This window comes from Lissotriton vulgaris, chromosome 11, assembly GCF_964263255.1.
Source record: "Lissotriton vulgaris chromosome 11, aLisVul1.2, whole genome shotgun sequence".
NCBI classification, from domain to species: Eukaryota; Metazoa; Chordata; class Amphibia; order Caudata; family Salamandridae; genus Lissotriton; species Lissotriton vulgaris.
The window spans coordinates 509,857,203-509,881,498 of NC_141699.1; the positions used below are offsets into that span (position 1 = coordinate 509,857,203).

At 45.3% G+C, this 24,296-nt stretch overlaps 1 protein-coding gene across 4 annotated transcripts in view; it reads left to right on the top strand.

Moving 5' to 3' along the window:
- The window catches only part of SLC4A5 (solute carrier family 4 member 5), a 611,906-nt gene that overhangs the window by 120,601 nt on the left and 467,009 nt on the right, over positions 1-24,296 (top strand). For all 4 annotated transcript variants that reach the window (XM_086943571.1, XM_086943570.1, XM_086943572.1 and 1 more), the window contains exon 3: positions 14,814-14,974. In XM_086943571.1, the coding sequence (XP_086799697.1) occupies positions 14,814-14,974 (161 nt within the window). The remainder of the gene's footprint in view (positions 1-14,813; positions 14,975-24,296) is intronic.

Below are 24,296 nucleotides of genomic sequence, written 5' to 3' on the forward strand. Positions count from 1 at the left end.
CGGTGGACCGTGTCGAAGGTCGCGGAGAGGTCCAACAACACCAGGGCAGCCCTCCCTCCCGCATCGGTCACTGCTCTAATCTCCTCAGTTGTTTTAATGAGGGCGGATTCCGTGCTATGGTTCTAGGACACCCCCGCGCCGCACGGCCACCAGCTGCTGCGTGTGCCTCCCCGCCTTCTGCCTCGCTGCCCCGGCTCCGCCGCGTGACCACGCCCCCTGCCTTCGAGCGGCGTGGTCCGTGGCCGCCTGACCTGCCCCTGTTATCTTTGCTGCATTTGAAGTGTGTTTAGTTTAGTCCTCTGTATTGGCTTGTTTCCTGTATTTGTTTTTCTTTCTGTATTGCCTGTTTCTGTTAGCCCCCGTCGTCCTCCCTCCCCGCTTCCCGCCACCGCCGCTAACCCCGCCCCTTTTTTCCTTCTGTACCCACCCCGCTACCGCCTCCCAGCTGCTCCGCCCCCCCGCCCACTTGGCCATATATGGCGACCGTGCGACGCAGGTGAGTGTGACCTAGTTCTAGGACACCCCCGCGCCGCACGGCCACCAGCTGCTGCGTGTGCCTCCCCACCTTCTGCCTCGCTGCCCCGGCTCCGCCGCGTGACCACGCCCCCTGCTTTTGAGCGGCGTGGTCCGTGGCTGCCTGACCTGCCCCTGTTATCTTTGCTGCATTTGAAGTGTGTTTAGTTTAGTCTTCTGTATTGGCTTGTTTCCTGTATTTGTTTTTCTTTCTGTATTGCCTGTTTCTGTTAGCCCCCGTCGTCCTCCCTCCCCGCTTCCCGCCACCGCCGCTAACCCCGCCCCTTTTTTCCTTCTGTACCCTCCCCGCTCCCGCCTCCCAGCTGCTCCGCCCCCGCGCACTTCGCCATATATGGCGACCGTGCAAACGCGCAGTGGTCACGCGCAGCGGGCGCGCCGATTGTGTGCCGAAGGCGCGCCAAAGGTAAGACCGTCTACGCCCGTCCGCGCCTGGACCCCGCCCAGTGCCAGGACCCCTGGCCCACGAGGACCCCGGCCGACCCACCTGACGTACACCGCCGCCACCCTCATCGCACTCAACACCGGCCGAATCCCAGGATGCTACCGAGCCACCCCACGACGCTCCCACGGACCCTTCAGCTGCCACGCCTGCAAGTTCACCTGCATCCGGACCTGCCCGGCACCAGCACCTGCCAAGCCGAACACCAGCAGCAACCACCTCAAGTGCATCCTGCTCAACACCCGCTCCGTCCACAGACACGCCATCGAACTCTGGAACCTCCTAGACACCACAGCCCCTGACGTTGCCTTCCTCACGGAGACCTGGATGAACGCCTCTTCAGCGCCCGACATCGCCATCGCCATCCCAGAGGGCTACAAGATCACCCGGAGGGACCGCACCGCCAACCAGATGGGAGGAGGCATCGCCATCATCCACAGGAACACCATCCGTATCACGACTAGCACCGACAACACCCTAACCACCGCCGAACACCTGCATTTCCAGATCCACACCGACCCGAAGACCACCCTCAGAGGCACCCTGATCTACCGACCCCCGGGACCACGCACTCAATTCAGCGAGGACATCGCCGACTTCGTCAGCCCGCATGCCCTCCCCTCCGCTGACTACATCCTCCTGGGGGACCTCAACTTCCACCTGGAGAACAACAACGACCGCAACACCAGCACCCTGCTCGACAACCTCGCCAACCTTGTACTCAAGCAACTGGTGAGCACCCCCACCCACCTCGCCGGACACACACTCGACGCCGTCTTCTCATCCAGCAAAGACATCGCCTTCAGCCACGCCACAGAACTCCACTGGACGGACCACAGCTGTGTCCACTTCACCATCGAAAGAACGACGATCCACCACCACCAGCAACAGGTTGCCCGTAGAAGCTGGAACAAGATCACAGCCGACCAGCTCGCCGCCTCCCTGAGCCAGCACCCTCCTGCCAGCTCAGCGAACCCCAGCCAGGCCGCCGACAACCTCACGAAGTGGATCAGCAACTGCGCGGACAAACTCGCCCCTCTGTGGACCCCGCCCAGCAGACCCGGCAGCAAGAAAGCCCCATGGTTCACCGACGAACTCAAGAGCTCCAAGAAGAACTGCCGAGCCCTCGAGAAAGTCTGGAGAAAGGAACCTACACCGGACAACATGACCACCCTCAAGCTCGCCACCCAGAAGCACCACCAACTGATCCGCGCCGCCAAGAAAACTGCATTCAAGGACCGGCTGGACAACAACGCACACAACTGCAAGGAACTCTTCAACATCGTGAAAGAGCTCTCCAACCCCAACGCCGGAAACAACGACATCACCCCTTCGCAAGACCTCTGCAACTCCCTCGCCTCCTACTTCCATAACAAGATCGCGGACATACACAACAGCTTCAGCACTCAACCGACGCATGCCACGACCACAGCAACGCCACCCACCACCACCCTCCGAGCCTGGACTCCGATCAGCACCGAAGACACCGTCCGCATAATGAACTCCGTCCACTCCGGATCTCCGACCGACCCCTGCCCTCACCACGTCTTCAACAGCTGTCATCGCACCCCACCTGCGGGACATTATCAACACCTCCTTCGACACCGCCACCTTCCCCGAGAGCTGGAAGCACGCCGAACTCAGCGCTCTACTCAAGAAACCTACAGCAGACCCCACCGAACTCAACAATTACCGCCCCATCTCGCTACTCCCGTTTCCAGCCAAAGTCATCGAGAAGACCGTCAACAAACAGCTGGCCGCCTTCCTCGAGACGAACGGATCCCTCGACCCCTCACAGTCCGGCCTCCGAGCCAACCACAGCACCGAGACCGCCCTCATCGCCGCCACCGACGACATCCGAGCCCTGATGGACAACGGAGAAACAGCGGCCCTCATCCTCCTAGACCTCTCCGCGGCCTTCGACACTGTCTGCCACCGCACCCTAGTGCAGCGCCTCAGCAACGTCGGAATCCAGGAGAAGGCACTGGAATGGATCGTCTCCTTCCTCGACGGAAGAACACAGAGAGTCCGCCTACCACCGTACAAGTCAGAGGCCACCGAAGTCATCTGCGGCGTCCCTCAAGGATCCTCGCTGAGCCCTACCCTCTTCAACGTCTACATGAGCCCCCTCGCGGCCATCGCACGCCAACACAACCTCAACATAATCTCCTACGCCGACGACACTCAGCTGATCCTCTCCCTGACCAACGACCCCGCCGCCGCCAGAGCCAACCTGCACGAAGGGATGAAAGATGTAGCCGAGTGGATGATGACCAGCCGCCTGAAACTGAACTCAGACAAGACGGAGGTCCTCATCCTGGGCTCCTCGTCCTCCGCCTGGGACGACTCCTGGTGGCCCCCCGCCCTGGGCACCGCACCCAAACCGACGAACCACACACGCAACCTGGGCTTCATCCTGGACTCCTCCCTCTCCATGACCAGACAAGTCAACGCCGTCTCCTCGTCGTGCTTCAACATCCTGCGCATGCTACGGAAGATCTTCTGGTGGATCCCCACCGAGACCAGGAAGACCGTCACCCAGGCCCTCGTCACCAGCCGACTGGACTACGGCAAAGCCCTCTACGCCGGAACCACCGCCAAGCTCCAGAAGAGACTCCAGCGGATCCAGAACACCTCAGCCAGACTCATCCTCGACATCCCACGTAACAGCCACATCTCCGGACACCTGAGAGCCCTGCATTGGCTCCCCGTCAACAAAAGAATCACCTTCCGTCTCCTCACCCACGCACACAAAGCCCTACACGATCAAGGCCCGAGCTACCTCAACAACCGAATCAACTTCTACGCTCCCAAACGCCACCTCCGATCAGCCAGCCATGCCCTCGCCGCCGTCCCACGCATCCGTAGAGCGACAACAGGAGAAAGGTCCTTCTCCTACCTGGCCGCCAAGACCTGGAACTCCCTCCCGGCCGACCTGCGCCTGACCCAAGACCACCTCTCCTTCAGGAAGAAGCTCAAGACCTGGCTGTTCGAGCAGTAATGGCACCCCCCCTAAGCGCCTTGAGACCCTACGGGTAAGTAGTGCGCTCTATAAATGTCTTTGATTGATTGGTTGATGTTGGGAGGGGTCAAGAGTTGAGTGGCCGCAAGGAAGGATCTTAATTGAGTATTCAGGGCCTTTTCTATTAGTTTAGCTTGTAGAGGAAGCCTTGCTATTGGGTGGTAGTTATTTGGGTCCCTAATATCCAAGTTTTTTTTTTTGAGTAGGGGCAAAATAGAGGCATGTTTCCAGTGCGCTGGGAAACCTCCTGTCGTAAGCATGTTATTAAAGACGGTCACCAACGATGTGACTATCGGGCCTGGGGCCATTTTTATCACAGTCACCGGGCAAGGGTCTGACGGAGCACCTGATCTTGCTGCTAACAATAGCCGTGTGATTTCTTCGCTATTTACTGGTGAAAAACAATACAATTTTTGCCCTAAGGTAAGCTCCATTACATTTTCTGGAGTAGTCGCCTGGCTGTTCACCCTCTCCTGACTAGAGAAGGCTTTAAAAATGGTCTCCACCTTTCCTAGAAAGAATTTGGCAAGATCTTCGCATAATTCAGGACTCGCGGGGATAGCCGCGGGAACCGGGTCAGCCAAAGCAGACATCGTTGTAAACAGTTCGTTCGCAGAGTTCTTAGCGAGGTTTATGCGATTAGTATAGTAATCTTGTTTTGCCCTACCCACCATTTTTTTATATGCTAGGAGGCTTTGTTTAAGAAGCGTTCTATCACTTTCCCTGTATTCCTTAGGCCACACCCTTTCCAGTTTTTTACATTCCAACTTATGATTTTTTAATTCCTCAGAAAACCACGGTGCTGAGAGCTGGGCTCTGGCCAAGAGACGCAGTTTAGGTGGGGAGAGGATGTTGCAGGCTTTTTCAATCCAGCTAGTATGGGCAAGAGCCGCCGCCTCCACCTCCAATGGAAGGGGCTCCTAGGAGAGGAGCAGATGATCTTCCAGTGCTCTACCCTCGACTTTGTTCCAGGCCCTGCATATCCTGGCTACTTTAGGCGGACACCCCCCACTCTGGAATTTTGGCACTGAGATGGCAAATAACAGTGCCCTATGGTCAGTCCAAGTGACCGGTATAGATTTAGTAAAGTCCAAAGTAGGGTGGTTCGAAAAAAGCCCATCCAGGGTATGACCAGCCTTATGCGTAGGACCCCTAACCAGTTGTTTAAGCTCAGCACGATCCATCAGATCGATAAGTGCGTTGGTGTCCGTGTCCAAGAGGTTTTCTAAATGGAAATTAAAATCCCCCAAGACCGTAAAGTCCTTAGAGCAGAGACCCTCCTCCAGTATGCTTCCCACCGAGCTCAGAAAGATATTTTTAGGACCAGGGGGTCTGTAGACTAAACAACCATTAAATGAGTGGTGATTGCCCAGAGTGAAGATAAACGCTATCGATTCACATCCATCCACAGTTAAAGGGTGAAAGAAGGCGTTGAGGGAATTATGATATATTACTGCAAATCCACCACCTTTTCTCAGTGGACGATCTCTCGTGAAACTAAGGTAACCAGGGGGAGTGGCATTAACTAAATCCGGGCCTGAGGCCGCATCTGTCCATGATTCGGTCACAAAAGCAATTTTAATATTTTCTTCCTGAATTAGCAGAGCACATTCCAGGCTGTGCTTTACCAGCGACTTGGCATTCAAAAGGAGTGGTACAAAAGGGGGTGGTGATGGACGGAGCATCTGAATCAATCAAATACTCACACCCAGTCAAAAGATCTGGGTTTAATCCATCACCGTTCTTTAGCCCACTCTGCCACCCCAGTTCAGACATGGCTATATGCAAATCAGTCTGACCCTGTGCCTCATGGGAACAGTCCAGCCCGAACTGCCAAGCCATGTCTTCCCTGGACCGGAAACAAGCTTCCGAGGACCGGTTTTTGGCAATCCAGCCGTCTTCAGCCCAGCTTGCTTGAATCCAGTGGCAAAGTGAGCAAGGGACTCACGTCTGAGCATACCCTGCCACACTTATGGCGGCCAAAAGTGGTACAAAAGGGGGTGGTGATGGACGGAGCATCTGAATCAATCCAACACTCACACCCAGGCAAAAGATCTGGATTTAATCCATCACCGTTCTTTAGCTCACTCTGCCACCCCAGTTCAGACATGGCTATATGCAAATCAGTCTGACCCTGTGCCTCATGGGAACAGTCCAGCCCGAACTGCCAAGCCATGTCTTCCCTGGACCGGAAACAAGCTTCCGAGGACCGATTTCTGGCATTCCAGCCGTTTTCAGCCCGGCTTGCTTGAATCCAGTGGCAAAGTGAGCAAGGGACTCACGTCTGAGCATACTCTGTCACACTTATGGTGGCCAAAAGTGGTACAAAAGGGGGTGGTGATGGACGGAGCATCTGAATCAATCAAACACTCACACCCAGTCAAAAGATCTGGGTTTAATCCATCACCGTTCTTTAGCCCACTCTGCCACCCCAGTTCAGACATGGCTATATGCAAATCAGTCTGACCATGTGCCTCATGGGAACAGTCCAGCCCGAATTGCCAAGCCATGTCTTCCCTGGACCGGAAACAAGCTTCCGAGGACCGGTTTCTGGCATTCCAGCCGTCTTCAGCCCGGCTTGCTTGAATCCAGTGGCAAAGTGAGCAAGGGACTCACGTCTGAGCATACCCTGCCTCACTTATGGCGGCCAAAAGTGGTACAAAAGGGGGTGGTGATGAACGGAGCATCTGAATCAATCAAACACTCACACCCAGTCAAAAGATCTGGGTTTAATCCATCACCGTTCTTTAGCCCACTCTGCCACCCCAGTTCAGACATGGCTATATGCAAATCAGTCTGACCCTGTGCCTCATGGGAACAGTCCAGCCCGAACTGCCAAGCCATGTCTTCCCTGGACCGGAAACAAGCTTCCGAGGACCGGTTTTTGGCATTCCAGCCGTCTTCAGCCCGGCTTGCTTGAATCCAGTGGCAAAGTGAGCAAGGGACTCACGTCTGAGCATACCCTGCCACACTTATGGCAGCCAAAAGTGGTACAAAAGGGGGTGGTGATGGACGGAGCATCTGAATCAATTAAACACTCACACCCACTCACACCCAGATTCAAGCAAGCCGGGCTGAAGACGGCTGGAATGCCAGAAACCGGTACTCGGAAGCTTGTTTCCGGTCCAGGGAAGGCATGGCTTGGCAGTTCGGGCTGGACTGTTCCCATGAGGCACAGGGTCAGACTGATTTGCATATAGCCATGTCTGAACTGGGGTGGCAGAGTGGGCTAAAGAACGGTGATGGATTAAACCCAGATATTTTGACTGGGTGTGAGTGTATGATTGATTCAGATGCTCCGTCCATCACCACCCCCTTTTGTACCGTTTTTGGCCGCCATAAGTGTGGCAGGGTATGCTCAGACGTGAGTCCCTTGCTCACTTTGCCACTGGATTCAAGCAAGCCGGGCTGAAGACGGCTGGAATGCCAGAAACCGGTCCTCGGAAGCTTGTTTCTGGTCCAGGGAAGACATGGCTTAGCAGTTCGGGCTGGACTGTTCCCATGAGGCACAGGGTCAGACTGAATTGCATATAGCCATGTCTGAACTGGGGTGGCAGAGTGGGCTAAAGAACGGTGATGGATTAAATCCAGATCTTTTGACTGGGTGTGAGTGTATGATTGATTCAGATGCTCCGTCCATCACCACCCCCTTTTGTACCGTTTTTGGCCGCCATAAGTGTGGCAGGGTATGCTCAGACGTGAGTCCCTTGCTCACTTTGCCACTGGATTCAAGCAAGCCGGGCTGAAGACGGCTGGAATGCCAGAAACCGGTCCTCGGAAGCTTGTTTCCGGTCCAGGGAAGACATGGCTTAGCAGTTCGGGCTGGACTGTTGCCATGAGGCACAGGGTCAGACTGAATTGCATATAGCCATGTCTGAACTGGGGTGGCAGAGTGGGCTAAAGAACGGTGATGGATTAAATCCAGATCTTTTGACTGGGTGTGAGTGTATGATTGATTCAGATGCTCCGTCCATCACCACCCCCTTTTGTACCGTTTTTGGCCGCCATAAGTGTGGCAGGGTATGCTCAGACGTGAGTCCCTTGCTCACTTTGCCACTGGATTCAAGCAAGCCGGGCTGAAGACGGCTGGAATGCCAGAAACCGGTCCTCGGAAGCTTGTTTCCGGTCCAGGGAAGACATGGCTTGGCAGTTCGGGCTGGACTGTTCCCATGAGGCACAGGGTCAGACTGATTTGCATATAGCCATGTCTGAGCTGGGGTGGCAGAGTGGGCTAAAGAACGGTGATGGATTCAACCCAGATCTTTTGACTGGGTGTGAGTGTATGATGGATTCAGATGCTCAGTCCATCACCACCCCCTTTTGTACCGTGGCATTCAAAAGGAGGCAATCTAAATGATGCCCCTCTGCTTTATATTTTCCTAGATTTGTTTGAGATAAGGCCTCAATGGGGGACATTAGCACGGCTGGGATCGCACTCGAACAGGCTGAACGGGCACACAGGCTTGATGATAGGTCCTCATCCAGATTTAAAACTATGCAATTGGGTTTTCTCCCTAGCCCATTCAGTTTTTTTAAGTGTATCTGCGCTATATATCATCTTATGTAGCCCCCCCCTAGTGTGACCGACAGGGTTCATAGCGCTAGGTGCGGGCCAGGCGCAGACGGGCTTTCCTTTGGCGCGCCTTCGTCTGTCTCCAAAGTCAAAGTCTAGAGCGCTAACCCTGGACCACCAAGATGGCGTCCGTCCGGGTAGCTGCTCGGTTGGGAATGCCTCCCTTTGGTGTCTAATCACCCCAGGGAGCCCTCGTCACCCTCTGTACCAGGTAAGAGGTCTGAGTACCAGATAAAAGAAATAACACACACAAGAAGTAATTTTTAAAAAACGGCCCTTAAAATATTTTCCCCAGCTTGATAATGCTCCTGACTCGGACTACGTGCTAAGTGAGGATTTAAAAGTAGGCTAAATCACCAGCTGACTCTACCTCTCCCGGCTCATGCCTCAGGAGTTCTACAGGGTTGTGCAATCGCGCCAGCCCTGTTTAAGTCTGTCTCTAAAGTCAAAGTCTAGAGCGCTAACCCTGGACCACCAAGATGGCGTCTGTCCGGGTAGCTGCTCGGTTGGGAATGTCTCCCTTTAGTGTCTAATCACCCCAGAGAGCCCTCGTCACCCTCTGTACCAGGTAAGAGGTCTGAGTATCAGATAAAAGAAGTAACACACACAAGAAGTAATTTTTAAAAAAACGGCGCTTAAAATATTTTCCCCAGCTCCTGACTCGAGCTACGTGCTAAGTGAGGATTTAAAAACAGGCTAAATCAGACATCCTTCACTCTTGTATTCATTCACCCACCCCCTGACTCATTCTCTGCATTCACAAGCAGAGTAAGAAGAATAAAAGTAGAAAAAAATGCAACTGCCAAAATGGTATGCTGGAAATAAAAAAACAAGCTATTGCAGCAGGCAGTCCCTACAAGGGATCAACACTATTGCATTGTAGGAGCACTCTTGCATTTCTGACAAAGGGTCTAACAAGGACTATCACACTGCGAATCTTCAATCACAAGGGTTTGTCAGAATAGGTTATCAACACCAAAATCCTTGCCTTATGTCGCAATCTTTGAGATTCAACGTAGCAAAATATCTGGCTACAGCCTTGAACACAGTATAATTACAATCAAGCCAACTTCTTTCTGTGAAACAATCGGGCCTTTAGCCTGTATCCTTTGCTTAGCACCATTATCAACTAAGGTCGGGTGTATTGCTTTTAAGCTATCCCACGAGGCAGCCATCAGCCATTCAGTAATAAAATAAAAATATATACAAATTACTACTGAAAATCTTCTAGCCCATAGTTTGTTAACATGGATTGCCCACACCAAACCGTTGGTTACTACATTGATTTTTGAGATTTCATGTGACAAAATACAAGTCTGCAGCCTTTACAATAGTGTAATAACCATCCACCCTTAAATGCCTAGTTGCTTTAACAATTGCTTTTCACAGTGGATAAGCCTGACCTGCTGTCTTTGCTACAACTTTTCATAAAAAACAGATCAGACCTCTTCTGTCAGTCATAACTTCTACCAGTGACCAATCAGTCCTGTAGCTTGCATTAGCTCGTCACCATAACCAGCTCAGGTCCACTATATAGGGCACTCACTTTTTCACAAGGCAACCACCAGGCATACAGCCATAAAAATACAAATATATACAAAATCAGATTCAGGAAAACAAAATACAACACTCTTAAGAAGTCCCAACAAGGATTATCACAATGCAAATATTCTACCCTCAAGGTTTGTCAGAGGGTGTAACTAACACCAAAACCATGACATACACAGAAAACAGAGCAGATTGGCAGATTGGGCTGGACTGTTCACAAGAGGAGTCAAGACTGATTTGCATATGGCTTGGTCCGAACTGCGGGGGTGTGGTGAGGAAAAATAGCTGGATTAAACCCAGATCTTTGTGACTGGGGTGAATGCTTGTATTGTTCAGCATTCCGTCCATCATTTGTTATTTTTGCTTAAAATTCTAGTATTGGCATACTAGAAGTAATTGTTTGCACTATGGACACACATGTTAAAATACTGATCAAGGCAAACTAATTCTTGGCTATGGGACACCTATGAAAAAATGGTAACACATTCGATGAAATTCTTGCTATAAAGGAGGACAAGCTGTCATGTGGGAAGTGGGCGTCCATGACAAAATGCTGCTCTCACATGCTGGGGTAACTTTTGACATAAGGATCACTTGTAGTATATGGAAGGCATAAATGGAAAATGTCTGGCACTGGCATATTGTGGGCACCCATGGCATATGCAGGCACCTATAACAAAATTCTAGCACTGGCACAATGGAGAACATTTTTGACATATGTTGGCATCCATAGCACACATTGTCAGGTTTCATTGGCTTGGCACACCATCAAAGGATTTTAAAATGTAATTAGTGCCCTTTCAGAGCCTATGGAGTTTTTGAAAATGTATGTGAACACTGCACTTTAAAATGCACTTCCCCATCTTCTTCTAACCTTCAATTTCTTTTTATGTCATACTCATCACTTTAGCAATTTTTCTATGTGATGTGATCTCCTCTCTCAGTTCACCTCGTAACCACACTTTTATTAACAACTCTCTCTCTCTTGTTCTCACAGTTGTATTACCTGTTCCCTCCCACTACCAATTCTCATTACTAGTGTTCACAAATTCACATATCATCCGCTCATTATCTCACCTCTTTATCAGAGGGGTTTTCTCTCTTCTTTCTCCTTTCTCTGCACACCCTTCACCCTACTTTGTGTTCATAATTTGCCTCTTACTTGCATTTTCATCTCTCAAATTTGCTCAGATTTTCTCTCCATATTTTACAATCACCTACATCTTCCCCGTGTTCCCACCCAACTCCACCTCTCACTACCATTCCTTGAACAGTGGGACCAGCTGTCTTGAGTTCTCTCAGTTTGCTCCCATACAATCTTCATTTTTATCTTCAACAACTAATTGTAACTATCTCTTGATACGCCCTCTCTGTAATCATCTACTACACATCTCACACTATCCGACCTACCTCAAACATTCTCTGATGGTTGTATACTTAACAGCACATGCATTTATGACAAGTCTTTACCAAGCATCCATTTCCACGCAATACCTTTACTACAAATTGGCTTTACAATGCAAGCCTTTACCCCACATATGCCTTTACCACAAATTATGAGTAGTCTGTCATTCCTCCACCTGGATATTCAACGTGCAGGGACATCAGACCGTATTTTACCAGTTAGGAAATTCTGCTGGTAAAATCACATTAGGTAAGGACTGCTTTGCAGTCTGGACATATTTCCCAACCCAGCCTCACTCTCAAGCAAAGTGTGAAGGAAAAATGTAAAGGTCTCCCACAAGCCAACATCTTCCTTTTCCCTACCACTCTTCCTATCACCTTATCGTCCCACACTTAAGCCCCTGCAAATATTTACCGGATGCTCAGAGCAGGTGCTAAATGCGTGTTTTATACCTCTCTGAATAGGACATTCTGTGCAGAATTCGGCTCTGTAATTCCGGGTGTGCACATTTATTCTCCATTCCAAGGGGTTTAACATAGAATTGCATTGTACTGGTGAGGTGCAACAACAGGATACCCGAATTTATGGGTGCAGAGTTTGCGCCCAACAGTACCAAGCAACTCAGATTTGGGGCTAAAGGGTCATAAATAAGGGATTGAAATTCCACACAAATACACAATCAAACTAACAGGTTACTTGGCAGCAGGGCCGGACAGGCCATACCGGGCATCAGCCATTTCCTCAGGAGGCTGGAAAGGTGGGGCAGATTTTGCTACTGGGGGCCGATTTTGTAGCAGTGCAGCAGTTTTTAAAGCACTGGCTGAAGAAACCTTTCAATATTTAGCAGTGTATAGGCAACAATATAAGTGTCAAGATAACTGTGGTGATTAATAAACTTTCTGGAGAGAGATTGGAGTTCTGTCTAGTGGCAGTTTTGACTCATCTAAGGTAGCGCACAAGGGTAATATGCCTGTTGCAAAGAACATGTGCCATCCATTTCACATTTGCATAGCTCAGTGGCTTACTGCTTTTGTCACAGAGATCTCTTTGTTAGAGTGCAGTTTGTAATTTACAATCGTAATCTAGCACAGGGAGCTCTGAACTGCAACCAAAGAGCTGCGTGCAAACTGCATGGCACAAGTTAGAATGTTATGTTTATTGCCAGTCTTTCACTATCGCAATGTTTCTAAAAAGGGTGAGCTTGACTAGAAATAAATTCTTATTAGTAAATTGCATTCTGAATCCTGAGTTTGTACTTCTCGACAACTAAGCACTCTTAAAAATTGCCTACCATTATGGATGACATGTGAATCCTACCCCTTGTAGCCCCCTTTGGGTTATGTAACACTGTCTGTACTCTGATTTACACTAATATGACTCATTGTCTCAGTATGCATGTGTGTGATGTGAAGTGCTCCGTCACCCTACAGTGGCATGAGGCACTATAAAACAAATGAAATACTTGTGAGCGAGGTACTATGGAGAGATGAGAGGCATTGTTAGAGGGGGATGGCGAAGGAATCATTAAGAGTACCCAAAAAGAGTGTTGTATCTAGGTGCACTGTAAGGTCATCATTTACTATGTTTTAAAAGCTAATACCATTGAATATATATACTGAAAAATGCAGTGTGGAATGCTCCATTTTTTCCATTTGTTCCTAAGTTTTCTGGGTGGAGAACCCCCCAAGGCCCCATTGCAGTGGTGAGGATCGCTTGCTATGCACTGCACGTGTGCTGGTCTGAAATAATTTGGCAGGGCTACGTGGGTTCCCAGTCCGGCCCAGCTTGGCAGATATGCAATGCTGTAGGAAGAACATAATCATACTCTGGTTTACAAATCTTAAACAAATTAAACAAAACGTCAAATGAAACCACTTACTGGGACTGCCATGCTGTGATTCCTGGTAGGTTGCAAAAATGCTTAATACTGCAAAAGTGCACGTCACATACCAGAAATTAAGCTGGGGTCCAGCAACACTGGGAAGCAGACAGTTTAGAAGTACACCAAAATCCACATGCAGCATGCAGGGCAAGCAGTGAGGTGTTGCTAAGCAACAACTTAGCTGTTCTGACAAGTTGAAATATTTAAATGTTTCAATTTTACTCTGTGCCCAGCTGCAGGGCCGGACTGGGAACCAAAACCGGCCCTGGCAAAGTGTTCGGCCGGCCCCTCCCCCAGAGGGGGTTGTGGGTTCCGCCGAGCACTTTGTCGGGGCCGGTTTTCGGACGATTTTGTTATAAAGCCGATTTTGCAGCTAAACCGGCCCCCCTCCCGTGCGGCACACCGGGGGATTGCCCGGTGCCCGCTACGGCCAGTCCAGCCCTGCCCAGCTGCCTTCATAAACTCTGCCTATGAAGGGAGAGGAATAAAAATACCTGTTACTAGATATCTGTTGCTTCCTTTGCAACATCAGAGGCCACGGGTCACAAAGTAAGTGCTAGAGGTCGCAAGTGGCAAGCTAGGGATCGCAACTGCGATCCTTGGCGACCCCTACATGACGCCCATGCTCCTCAAGCTCTTGCCAGCAGCCACCTATGCCCACTCCAAGAGAAAGGGGCAATTAAGGTCAAACTGCTCCTCCTTGAGGACATTTTGACGCAATATTGCCTGCTCAGGTCATCAGTTTGAGCTCTTAAAAAGATGTCAATCACAGGCCTATAATGGAGCCAAAGTTATAAATAAGCCATGGGTAAAACCTGAGGTGTGGACTGAAATACCCAGGTGTACCTTGGAATAACCAAGCAGCCCTCCACAGCAGTCATGAGAAGAGGGAGTTTACAGCTGTGTACTCATAGTACAGCTTTGAAGCAATCAGGAACCCTAATGACTACCAACCTATGTTCTTCAGATTACCGAGCCTATCATACTTCATGCACCATTATATCACAGAAAAACTGTGATCCTTCCCACCTGCAAGAAGCCAATGGTAATTCAGAAATACTTGGATTTGGTGTAGAGTGGCACTAAGCAAAGCAATGAGAAAAATACATTATCTCTTGCAGTATGGGGATGACATCAAGTATTATGAAATTTCCTGCTGATAAATTTAAAAAAAGTTTTTTACAGCTCACAAAATAAAATACCGCTGATAAAAACAGTAAATGTAATGCAGTCTTTGTTTATTTCGTCCCCAGATCTTTGGAAAAAATAGAAATCAGCATAGCAAAAATACCTACATGGTTGTTTAAGACCTTCCGTTTTTTTATTCCAAGTGCTAAATGTTAAATATTATAAAATCTCACAATGTATTTATGCCAATTAAAACATACGCCAATGTATGACTTTTTTCAGGTGGATAAAGTTTGAAGAAAAAGTGGAAGAAGGCGGTGAGAGGTGGAGTAAGCCACATGTGTCAACGTTATCGCTACACAGCCTTTTTGAACTTCGCACCTGTCTACAATCAGGAACTGTACTGCTTGACCTAGAGGGCTATTCCTTACCACAGATTATAGGTAAGCAACCTTGAATTAATTCAACCACAGGTTTCAGGGCTCAGGATTTTATTGTTGGAATTTTTATGGTGCATTTTGAAGCAGTGTATTTTTAAACAGGCACACAATATAAAATGGAACACCCTAACTGCAGGTCCTATACACCATTTTGTCCTCCTAGTTCACAAAGGGCAGTCTCTCTCTCTCTTTTTCCAGTTTTCTGCCCCCATTTTTATCATAATTATCTCAAGATTTTTTCCAGCAACCCCTACAGATATTGAGTAAAATGTGATTCTGTTGCCGATGAGATTGAATAATGAAGATATATTTGAGCAGGCTGGCTAGTATACAATTAATTGATTAAATGCAAGAAGGAAAATATCAGTGTAAACCTTTGACTGTGCTTTGCTTGCTCCTATTCAAATGTGGATTCTGTCTATGTCACTGACTTATATCATGCACTAGTTGCCTCCTAATCCTTTCCGGCATCCTAGTACTGCATGGGTTTGAAAAGGGGGTGTTTCCTGTTGCGTGATAAAACAGATGAAACACGTATTGGCTAGAAAGTCTTTCCAGTGGACACATTTAGGCCCAAATATACTGAGATTTTGCATTGGCGTTAAGTCACTTTTTTGGCACAGCACCAATGCAAAATCTATTTTGGAATTTACAAAGCAAAGCACAATTTGTGTGCCTTTGTAAAATAAAAGAAAAAAGTAACTAATCGCAGCACACAGCACTGCGTTGCATTAGCTTGAGTCAGGTGGACATTACTTGAGAGGAGCATGGGCGTTCCAGTTCATCCACCCATGTATTTTGACTCAAACCCATATTTGCTGCAGCACACATACAGCGATGGATAGCATTTGTACAGGAAGGTACTTCTTCCTCCATAAAAACTATCCTGATATTAAGGTAGTCATGGCACAAGGGTGCCTGCGTTGGCACTAGGCAGTCCAAAGTGCATATTTTTAAATATGGTACATTCTGCACTCTCCCTTTCACACAATGCAGTGCCCTAAATTCCTTTGCTACACTGAATTGCATGAAATGTTAGGAAATCTTGGACTACCTGTGAATTAAAAAACATCAAGAAAAAACTTGCAGCATAAAAATGGGAATTTTTCATTGAAGACTATTCATTCTATAAACTGAGCGAATGAATCTATATTCTCACATGCTTCCTAAAAGACAGTTGTCTGACAATATAACGTAATCATGGTAGAGGATATCAGTATATAGAGAGCACCAACAAGTTATTAAAGAGTAGCAGTAACATCTCTTCCCCCCCAAAGTCCTTATTGTTTCTTTCAATACAAGAAGTATAGAGAGAGAGATTGGAATTTGAGTCAACTCCCTTCAGTCATTAATTTGCCTGTCAGCCTCTTTGGAAACTTGAAGTAATAATATGAGATGCAGAAAGGACTTGCAGTGCACCGGTATCTTTTGTCAAATTAAATGTGCCACGTAAACACTTTCTAGAAACGTTTTTGAGAATGACGGGCAACTGTACCAAAAGATCATTGGGACTTTAATGGAAGCTACATTTGTCCCTAGCCTAATGAACATGTATAATACACAGTGATCTTCAGTGATGACCACCCATTCCAAAACCAGATACAATTCTGCTGTTGCTAACTTGACAATGGCCTGATTATCTGGTAAGGAACCAAAGAGTGTACAAGGGATTTCTTCAGGTGGCTTTAGAGAAATAATAGGTGTGTAAATTTAACATGACCTGGGACAAAATAGTTTTCCTAAATTTGGTAATAAGTATCAGAGCTAGCTTTGTGGTAACCAAAGTAAATACAAGAACGCTTTCATAGAATGGTACAGGGATCGTCTGAAAATAATTATAGATATCCCTATGTGTAGAGTATACGAAAGTTAGGAGACTCTGTACTGAGGTGCAAACATATAAGACAGACTAACGCTTAATGAGAAACTGGCTCCAGGACAGATTCATAAACATTTCTAAAACTATCAAAGAGGAAAGCCCATAATTACCACAGGGAGCCTTCCCTTCACACTATAATAAGAACGAAAATGTTGGAATTAAATGCATCATGGTATTCAAGCAGATCTCCAATAGTTTAAAGAAAAGTATTGTACAACAATGGGCCTTAATGAACATTCAATCCATTAATGACCATTGACCAATGATATTATGCTGCCCTCATATTTCCTTTTACAAGCAATAGCAATCTCTATGACAAAATGGCCATTACTCTCCTGAAGACTTACAAATAAATAGGACAAACAAACTGACACTTTGGAGTCTCCTTCTAGTTAGAATTTACTGTTGTATTAAGTGTTATGCATTCAAAAAGAACAATAAAAAACAAAAGATATTTCATTTTAAATTAACAATTGTAAGCTTATTTAGAAAACGTGTCTAAATAAGCAAGACACAGATCATAAAAAAATTTGATACAATCATGATTTGATGAAATTCTTACAGCAATAGAAACCTGAACGATATAACACATAAATAAAACTAACAATGCTTTAGTCACTGACCAACATTTTGTTCATTCATAAATATAGTACAAAGCAGTAACACATGATCCTGTTAGTTCCTTTGAATCTACAGGCACAATGAATTCCCACCAGCCATCTTCTATTACCCTAGGCCAGGACAGCAATTACCCCATGACAAAATAATTCCTCTGCAATTTTTTGAGCAAAGCATATGAAGCAAAAAATCAAAAGGTACTCATTTACTATGTACTTTATTAAAACATTTTATTTTCATTAATATACACGTTATCACTCACATAGATAGTTTTTAGTGACATTTCTTTGTTTCTTTCTCTCAATACACTGAACATGATATATCCCTGAATGGCATTTGTTCATTTTCCATGTTCATCTAACCTGCTATTTATGAAAACTTTCATTAGTAAATTGAATTACTTTGCTTGCTTAATTATTGCTCTAAGACATAATCTGGTTACTGAATTTGTCTCACTGTTTACTAAACCCAAAATAAAACTAACCCCCAAGTTTTCCAAATGAATTTTAAGTGATTCTAGTGAAATTGTAGCATCTCTGCAGGAATAGACTTTGGCTTGGAAAATATCTTTCTGAAACGTTTTGCTTCATTGTTGTTGCAGCGGAAGGGCTCACTACATTTATCAGAATATTCGCAATAACCCTAATATCACTAGGCCCATTTCTTAACACATCTTAATCGTAATAAAACTTTACTTTTATCCCACTATTACCATGACTTAGGTCCTCCGACCGATCTTTCTGTTGAGCTGATAGGGACTAGAATACTCAGAAGATATAAACAATTATCCTATGAGGCCCTGGAATAGATAATTGTTACTGTGACCATAATCTTCTCAACACCTATGACAAAATCTTCTTCAGCCGCACATATAGACTCCTTGAGATGATAGATATGACCAGAAGAATGAAACAGAATTGATTAAGATAGTTCAGAAAATAAATGTATCGAATGCCTCAAATTGCATAGATAGATCGGGAAATGCCTTTCAACATCAGAATAAATAACAATGCGCTAATTGAAATAATCACACAGGTTAGCATAGATCATTTTTAACAGCATGTTTCAGCCTACTGAGAGCATAGAAGAAATACAGATTCAGTTATAAATCATACAAACCAAAGCAAGGCAGTTCGCTTCAAGCGCTGTCAAAATCAATTCAAGTCTTACCTGCAGCACCACATATCACAGCAGGAATCAGATTAACCCTTCAACCAAAAGGTTATTTCCTGTGCTCCTTTGCCAGCCAGTAAAGCACAGGAATTAGGTTGCAGTTTGAAATAAAGGTCAGTTCATTAAAGTCTACTCCACCCAGACAGAATGAAAAGAAATATAGAAGAGATAATAGAGATCATGAGTTTGTCCGACAGCATGCCAGGCAGGAAAGATGAATGATAACCAACCCCGTCTCCTCCTCAGATGGGGCAATTATACTCTAAATGTTTCAGAGTTTACATCCCTTAACGTGTCAATTCCATCAGTTCATGGGGTTTCATTGGTTTTTCACAGTGGGCCGCCATGGGGTGATTAGTAAATCATACAAATCCGGATAAATTAAGTAATCCTTTTTGCAAGCTTTATTAAAATTAATTATGCTCCATTTAGGTAGCATTTCGTCTCTTCCACTGTAGTAGGAGGTACTATTACTTGTTCAGTCCATTTCCTGGCGCTTTCCCGGGTTTGCAACAATTTGCTCCAGTTCCATCGCAGATGCTTCTGGTGAGAAGTGAGTTAATTGTTTGCTAGGACAGAAGTGAAACTTTATAGAAAATTCTCATAGGGCTTAGGTGACTGTCTCTCATGATTTTACAATAGCATAAGGAAGAGCAAGCTTTGAGGCCTACATGGAAAAATCGCTGATTCCCTGTCATGTTAATATTCATTCGAAAGTTTCACATTTGCAAACATATTTAATTTTCTTCATTAATTCAGTTATGATCATCTTCATGAAATATATCTCAGTGTAAAGCAGTACTAAAAAAAAGCATGTTCTAACCATTATTAGTACAATACCAAGCAAGCAACATCTTTCAACTCAATTTTTTTAGTGCATGTATTATTTTCATATACATTTCAAAGTTCATAATCATCCTATGTCAATTTTCTCTTTGTAAAAAAAGCACTTTCTGCATTTTTCTAGTACCACTATGAATATCTGCATTCATTTTAATGAATCATTTGAATATTGTTATCATGATACCTCTCTGTAATTTATTTTTATTTTTCATCTTTCTCATAACAAGTAACTGCATCTGCATGAAATTTAAGTTTTTTCTCATTTTGTTTACATTATCGTATCATTGTTTTCTAAAACTATGCATGCTTTTACGATGCAGTATTTGATGTCATATTTGTCGACTTAATAGATTACCATGCCTCATCAAGTGAAAGGTGTTGTAAATAATTTTTTAGGTAGGAATTGGTAAAGATAGATGCTTGATAACATCCATGCTCCATCAATGTGTCTAAAATAAAGGTCGGTACAAAAAGAAGTGCTGTAATATTTTAACCCAAAATGTGATGACCTGTGCTTTAAAAATGATTATAGTTAAGTGGGTCATAATGCGTTTCAATGCATAACAATTAACGGACTGATTCACAAAGGTAAACTTACACTTGGTGGCAAGTTTCCTACTTTTCTCAGAATTCATGTGATGAGTTCTACAACGCACAATACCTATACTTGTGTGTGTGAGGAGTTCTCCCCACCTGGATACTCCACAGTCGGAGTGGAGAACGTGGCACACTTTCATATTGAGTGTCCAGAGTCGTAAATCTCTGCACATAATGGACGATTAGGATGGCGGACGGACTTGTGTCCGTCCACCACCCCGAGGCGGAGGGACCAACCGCAGGGGCAGCGGCGGCCCCTCCGTAGTAATTAGGATGTGACCGCCACCCTGGCGGTCACATCCCGAATATTTTACATTGTGGCGGGTGCTGCTTTGAGCAGCACCCGCTGCAATGTAAAATATGCATGTTTAACTTTGACATGCACAACTTGGCAGGCACCGCGTGGTGCCTGCCACCTTGTGCATGCCAAAGCAGGGGGGTACCATAGGTACCCCATGTGTACCCCCCTCCCCCCAACACCCTGGGGGCTCGCAACGTGCCCCCAAACACAAAAGACCACATGCTTTTCCACGGCGGAAAAGCCACCGTGGAAAAGCATGTTTCCTCCTGCATCATAATATGGCTGGCGGTGTCTTGCAGACACCGCCACCATATTTGGGTGCACACACCGTGGATCAGCGGCGGATGGACCTCCCGTCCGCCCCTGATCCCACAGCCATCCTAATGTGGCTGGTGGTGTTGTCGCAGTCCAAGGCGGTGAATCCGCATCCTCCAGGCCGGCGGTGGCTTCCGCCAGGCCGGAGGATGAGGATTCACCGCCATCCTAATCGGCCCCATAGTTTGTGAATTGCATTTTGTGGTACTACAAAACGTACTACAAAAAGACGTTTGAGAATCAAGTCCTTAGCATTCAATAAAACATTTGCTAGGCATCCATCAATCTTAGTCAGCTGACCGTAACAGGTAAAAATATGCCCGGGAGGTATGCCAAGAACAAATGCAAACAACAAAGGGGCTACCACACAGCCCTTACTCCTTTATATATGTGAATGCACTCTGACACGCTAACTGGACTCTTGCCCAAGTGTTTGTATGTAGACGTCAGACCCTCTGGAATTCCACTTATTTTCACCTTTTCCCTGAATAAAGTTATGATCCACTCGATCAAATGCAGCATGGAATTCTACAAGCATACAAACTAGCTGCATTTATTTGCAAACTTCAGTGTTCAATAATTAAGAGCAAAAATCTAATGGTTTGTACCCGGTCCTGGCCAAATGCCAGTTTGTTCAACAGGTATTAATTTATTACTCTGGGCTTATTTTTCTAATGCTGTTAAGATCAGCATAGAATACATTTTAGAAGAAGAATCCAACAATTAAATCAAAGGGAAGGCAGGAGGACCCTTTCTATCTCCCATATTTCAAATATAGACTTAATTTTGGTTCTTGTGCAAGGTGCTGGGATTTAGCCTGGTATTTATAATGTATTTAAGGAGAGGATGCAATATCTGAGCTCATAATAATGGGTCTACTTTAAACACAATGTTAGATTACCATTTGGTTTTACTTATTGATTTAAATACTTCAAACATTTTTTGCACTAATACGTTTAAAATGATCCATTGATTGCTTTCCTCCTCATCGCTATACGGGACTCTCTTTACATCAGAAAAATATTCCCATTATTGCGTTGCAGATTATCTGGCCCTCTAACCAAGCAACCACAAGCTGCCAATTTTCAAAATCCCAAACAAATATTATCTTTAACCACTGCATGCATAATTTGGCAAGTTTTAGAGTTTTTTCAAGGCCCCTTAAAATGTTTTATAACTGTGATGTGCCTTTTTATATCGAAAAATAGTCCTTCTTTAAGAGGTTTTAAAATACTCTCTGGAAGTTTTTCTAATATGCTGTTTTGTAATATTGAATTCCTTATCAAACCATATATTTCACTCAGCCTTCACACCATGGGGTTTAACACAGGTTTTTTTTTACAATATAGTACATTATAAATTATTTCTCTTTAAACATTTCTTCTACAAAGCACCAGTATGCCCTAAATAAATTATTGTTTTGCTTACTGTCAAGAATACTCTCATTAATTTGAGATGGGGTGACCCCTACCTACTCAATAAACACCATCTGGACTGTTCAAAGCACTTTTCTGAGACAATCTCTGTTCAACCCTTGGGAGCAATGGCACAAACAAAAGGTCATCCCAAGGGATGTGCTTAATCATTTCAAGCAGTGGCAACATTTTTTAAGTGAAAAAAACACACAATGAAATCTTCAGACAAATGTAGAAAAATAGTGATTAAAATAGTGAGCAAACTACACCATGATCATTAAAATAGGTTATGGATAAATGAAGATATGAATGTTGTAATTTTTAAGGCATAAGGCATCTAGAAAAAGTAAAGCACCATTGAAAACAACAGATCGTGGTTGACAAGGACCTCAATGCAATTTCAGGCTGAAAGCAATGAGGCAAAGATCGCAGACACCAAGCATGCCATCCTTGTCAAATATTTCCCCTTCAGACTTAAGGACCCCTGTACGGTTAGTGGATCGTAGTCTATCCTGCCTCATTAATATTCATGAGATAGGTCACAAATTGCAACTCACTCTGATTGGCCCTAAACATGGAAATGGTAGCATACAAGGGTCAGCAAGCTACCATGACTGTGACTGCACTTCAAAAAAGTATTTTTTAAAGGAGGCCATGTTCCTTCAGAGAATTGAGTCTGCTTTAAAAAATACTGGAAAAAAACTTTTCAGAGAACAGCAGTGGTCCCCTCCATTGTTACCTACTCCCCATGAAACTCTTCTTTAGATTCCCTCAGGTGAAGGGTTCCCAAAGGAACCCCACCCCTTTGTGATAAGAGTGAGGTAGGCGCGGGGTTCCCAAAGGAACCCCACCCCTTTGTGATAAGACTGATATCCAAAATTGGGGGTTAGTAACTTTTCAATGGTTTGCAACCGAAACTACATTTGCCAACCATTTATACATTTGATACTAAGGACTTGATTCCGATGATGTTAGGAAATCATTCCAACCGAATCTGTTTAGGAAAAGTGGATCAGAGAATTTCTTCCTCATTTGAGGTGCATATGTGGGAGCTATTTGATAGAGTTTGACTTCAGTATGTTGCATGGGGAATGAAAAAATGGTATTCTGTTACTTTGTGCTGATCATATGATGTTAGATATTTTTTGGGTGACTAACTGATAGATGGCACATGAAATTGGGATCATAGGGTATGGGACCTATTTGAGCAAATGCTTGATGATGAAATTGATGCATTCGAAAGTAGCAACACAATGGTTAACTTATTCTCAGTTGCTTTGCCTGTGGTGGTGAGGGTTTTGTGTGAAGAACAGATGGATTTCAGTCTTTGAGCCAGCTTTTACGCTATTTCTTTTCTTGTTTGCCGATAGTTCAATTGCTGTTCAGGACATCTTCAACATACCATGGTGTTGAAAGCTTAGGTTTCAAATAAGATACCTCCAGGTGAATGGCAGAGTTGGCGCTCAGGATGAGGCTGACTGTGTACAGGAATGGGTTGACATCATTTTTGGAGTGAGATGTGGGTGCCAAGATAAAGAGTTCTTACTTGAAAGTTTTTTTTGGTTCAAAAGATGTTACTTTTTTTTCCTTACAGAAAGAAAAGCAAAGAATGTAGGCAGTGATACATCTTTGTACATTGGTACTAGTTATGCAATTGAATTGTATAGACTATCGGCATTGTCAGGTTTAAAATGAGTACAGTATTACAAAAACAGCGATGTGTTTCACAGAGAATAAATTCTGTTCTTAGATAATATAAGCTATTGTTGTGCTTCCAAAACAAGGACAATAATGAATAGACAAGAGAAAGAAATCAGGGAAAAAGTGGGTATTCGGTAGGGGAGGTGGGAAAAGGAATTGAGCAGAGGGTGGAGAGGCCTGGTCCATATATTACTGACTGTGAATGGAGACGTTGCTAAATTGCAGTTGGTTATGGGTAATGGGTGTATTACGAAAAATGTGATAATTGGTGGTGTTGTCGTTGTTTGTCCATTATGTTCAGGGCGGCTTTGATTTTTGTAGGTAGAGATCAAATGTAGATCATAGACGTCTGGACATGATTGTTATTGACGATAGTATTGTCGACTTCTCAGGAAACAAACCCATGCCCACCATGTATGAAATAAGTTTTTTAAATTTTTCCAGTCATAGGATAATCCTAATCCCTAAAGTGTGTAGTATATT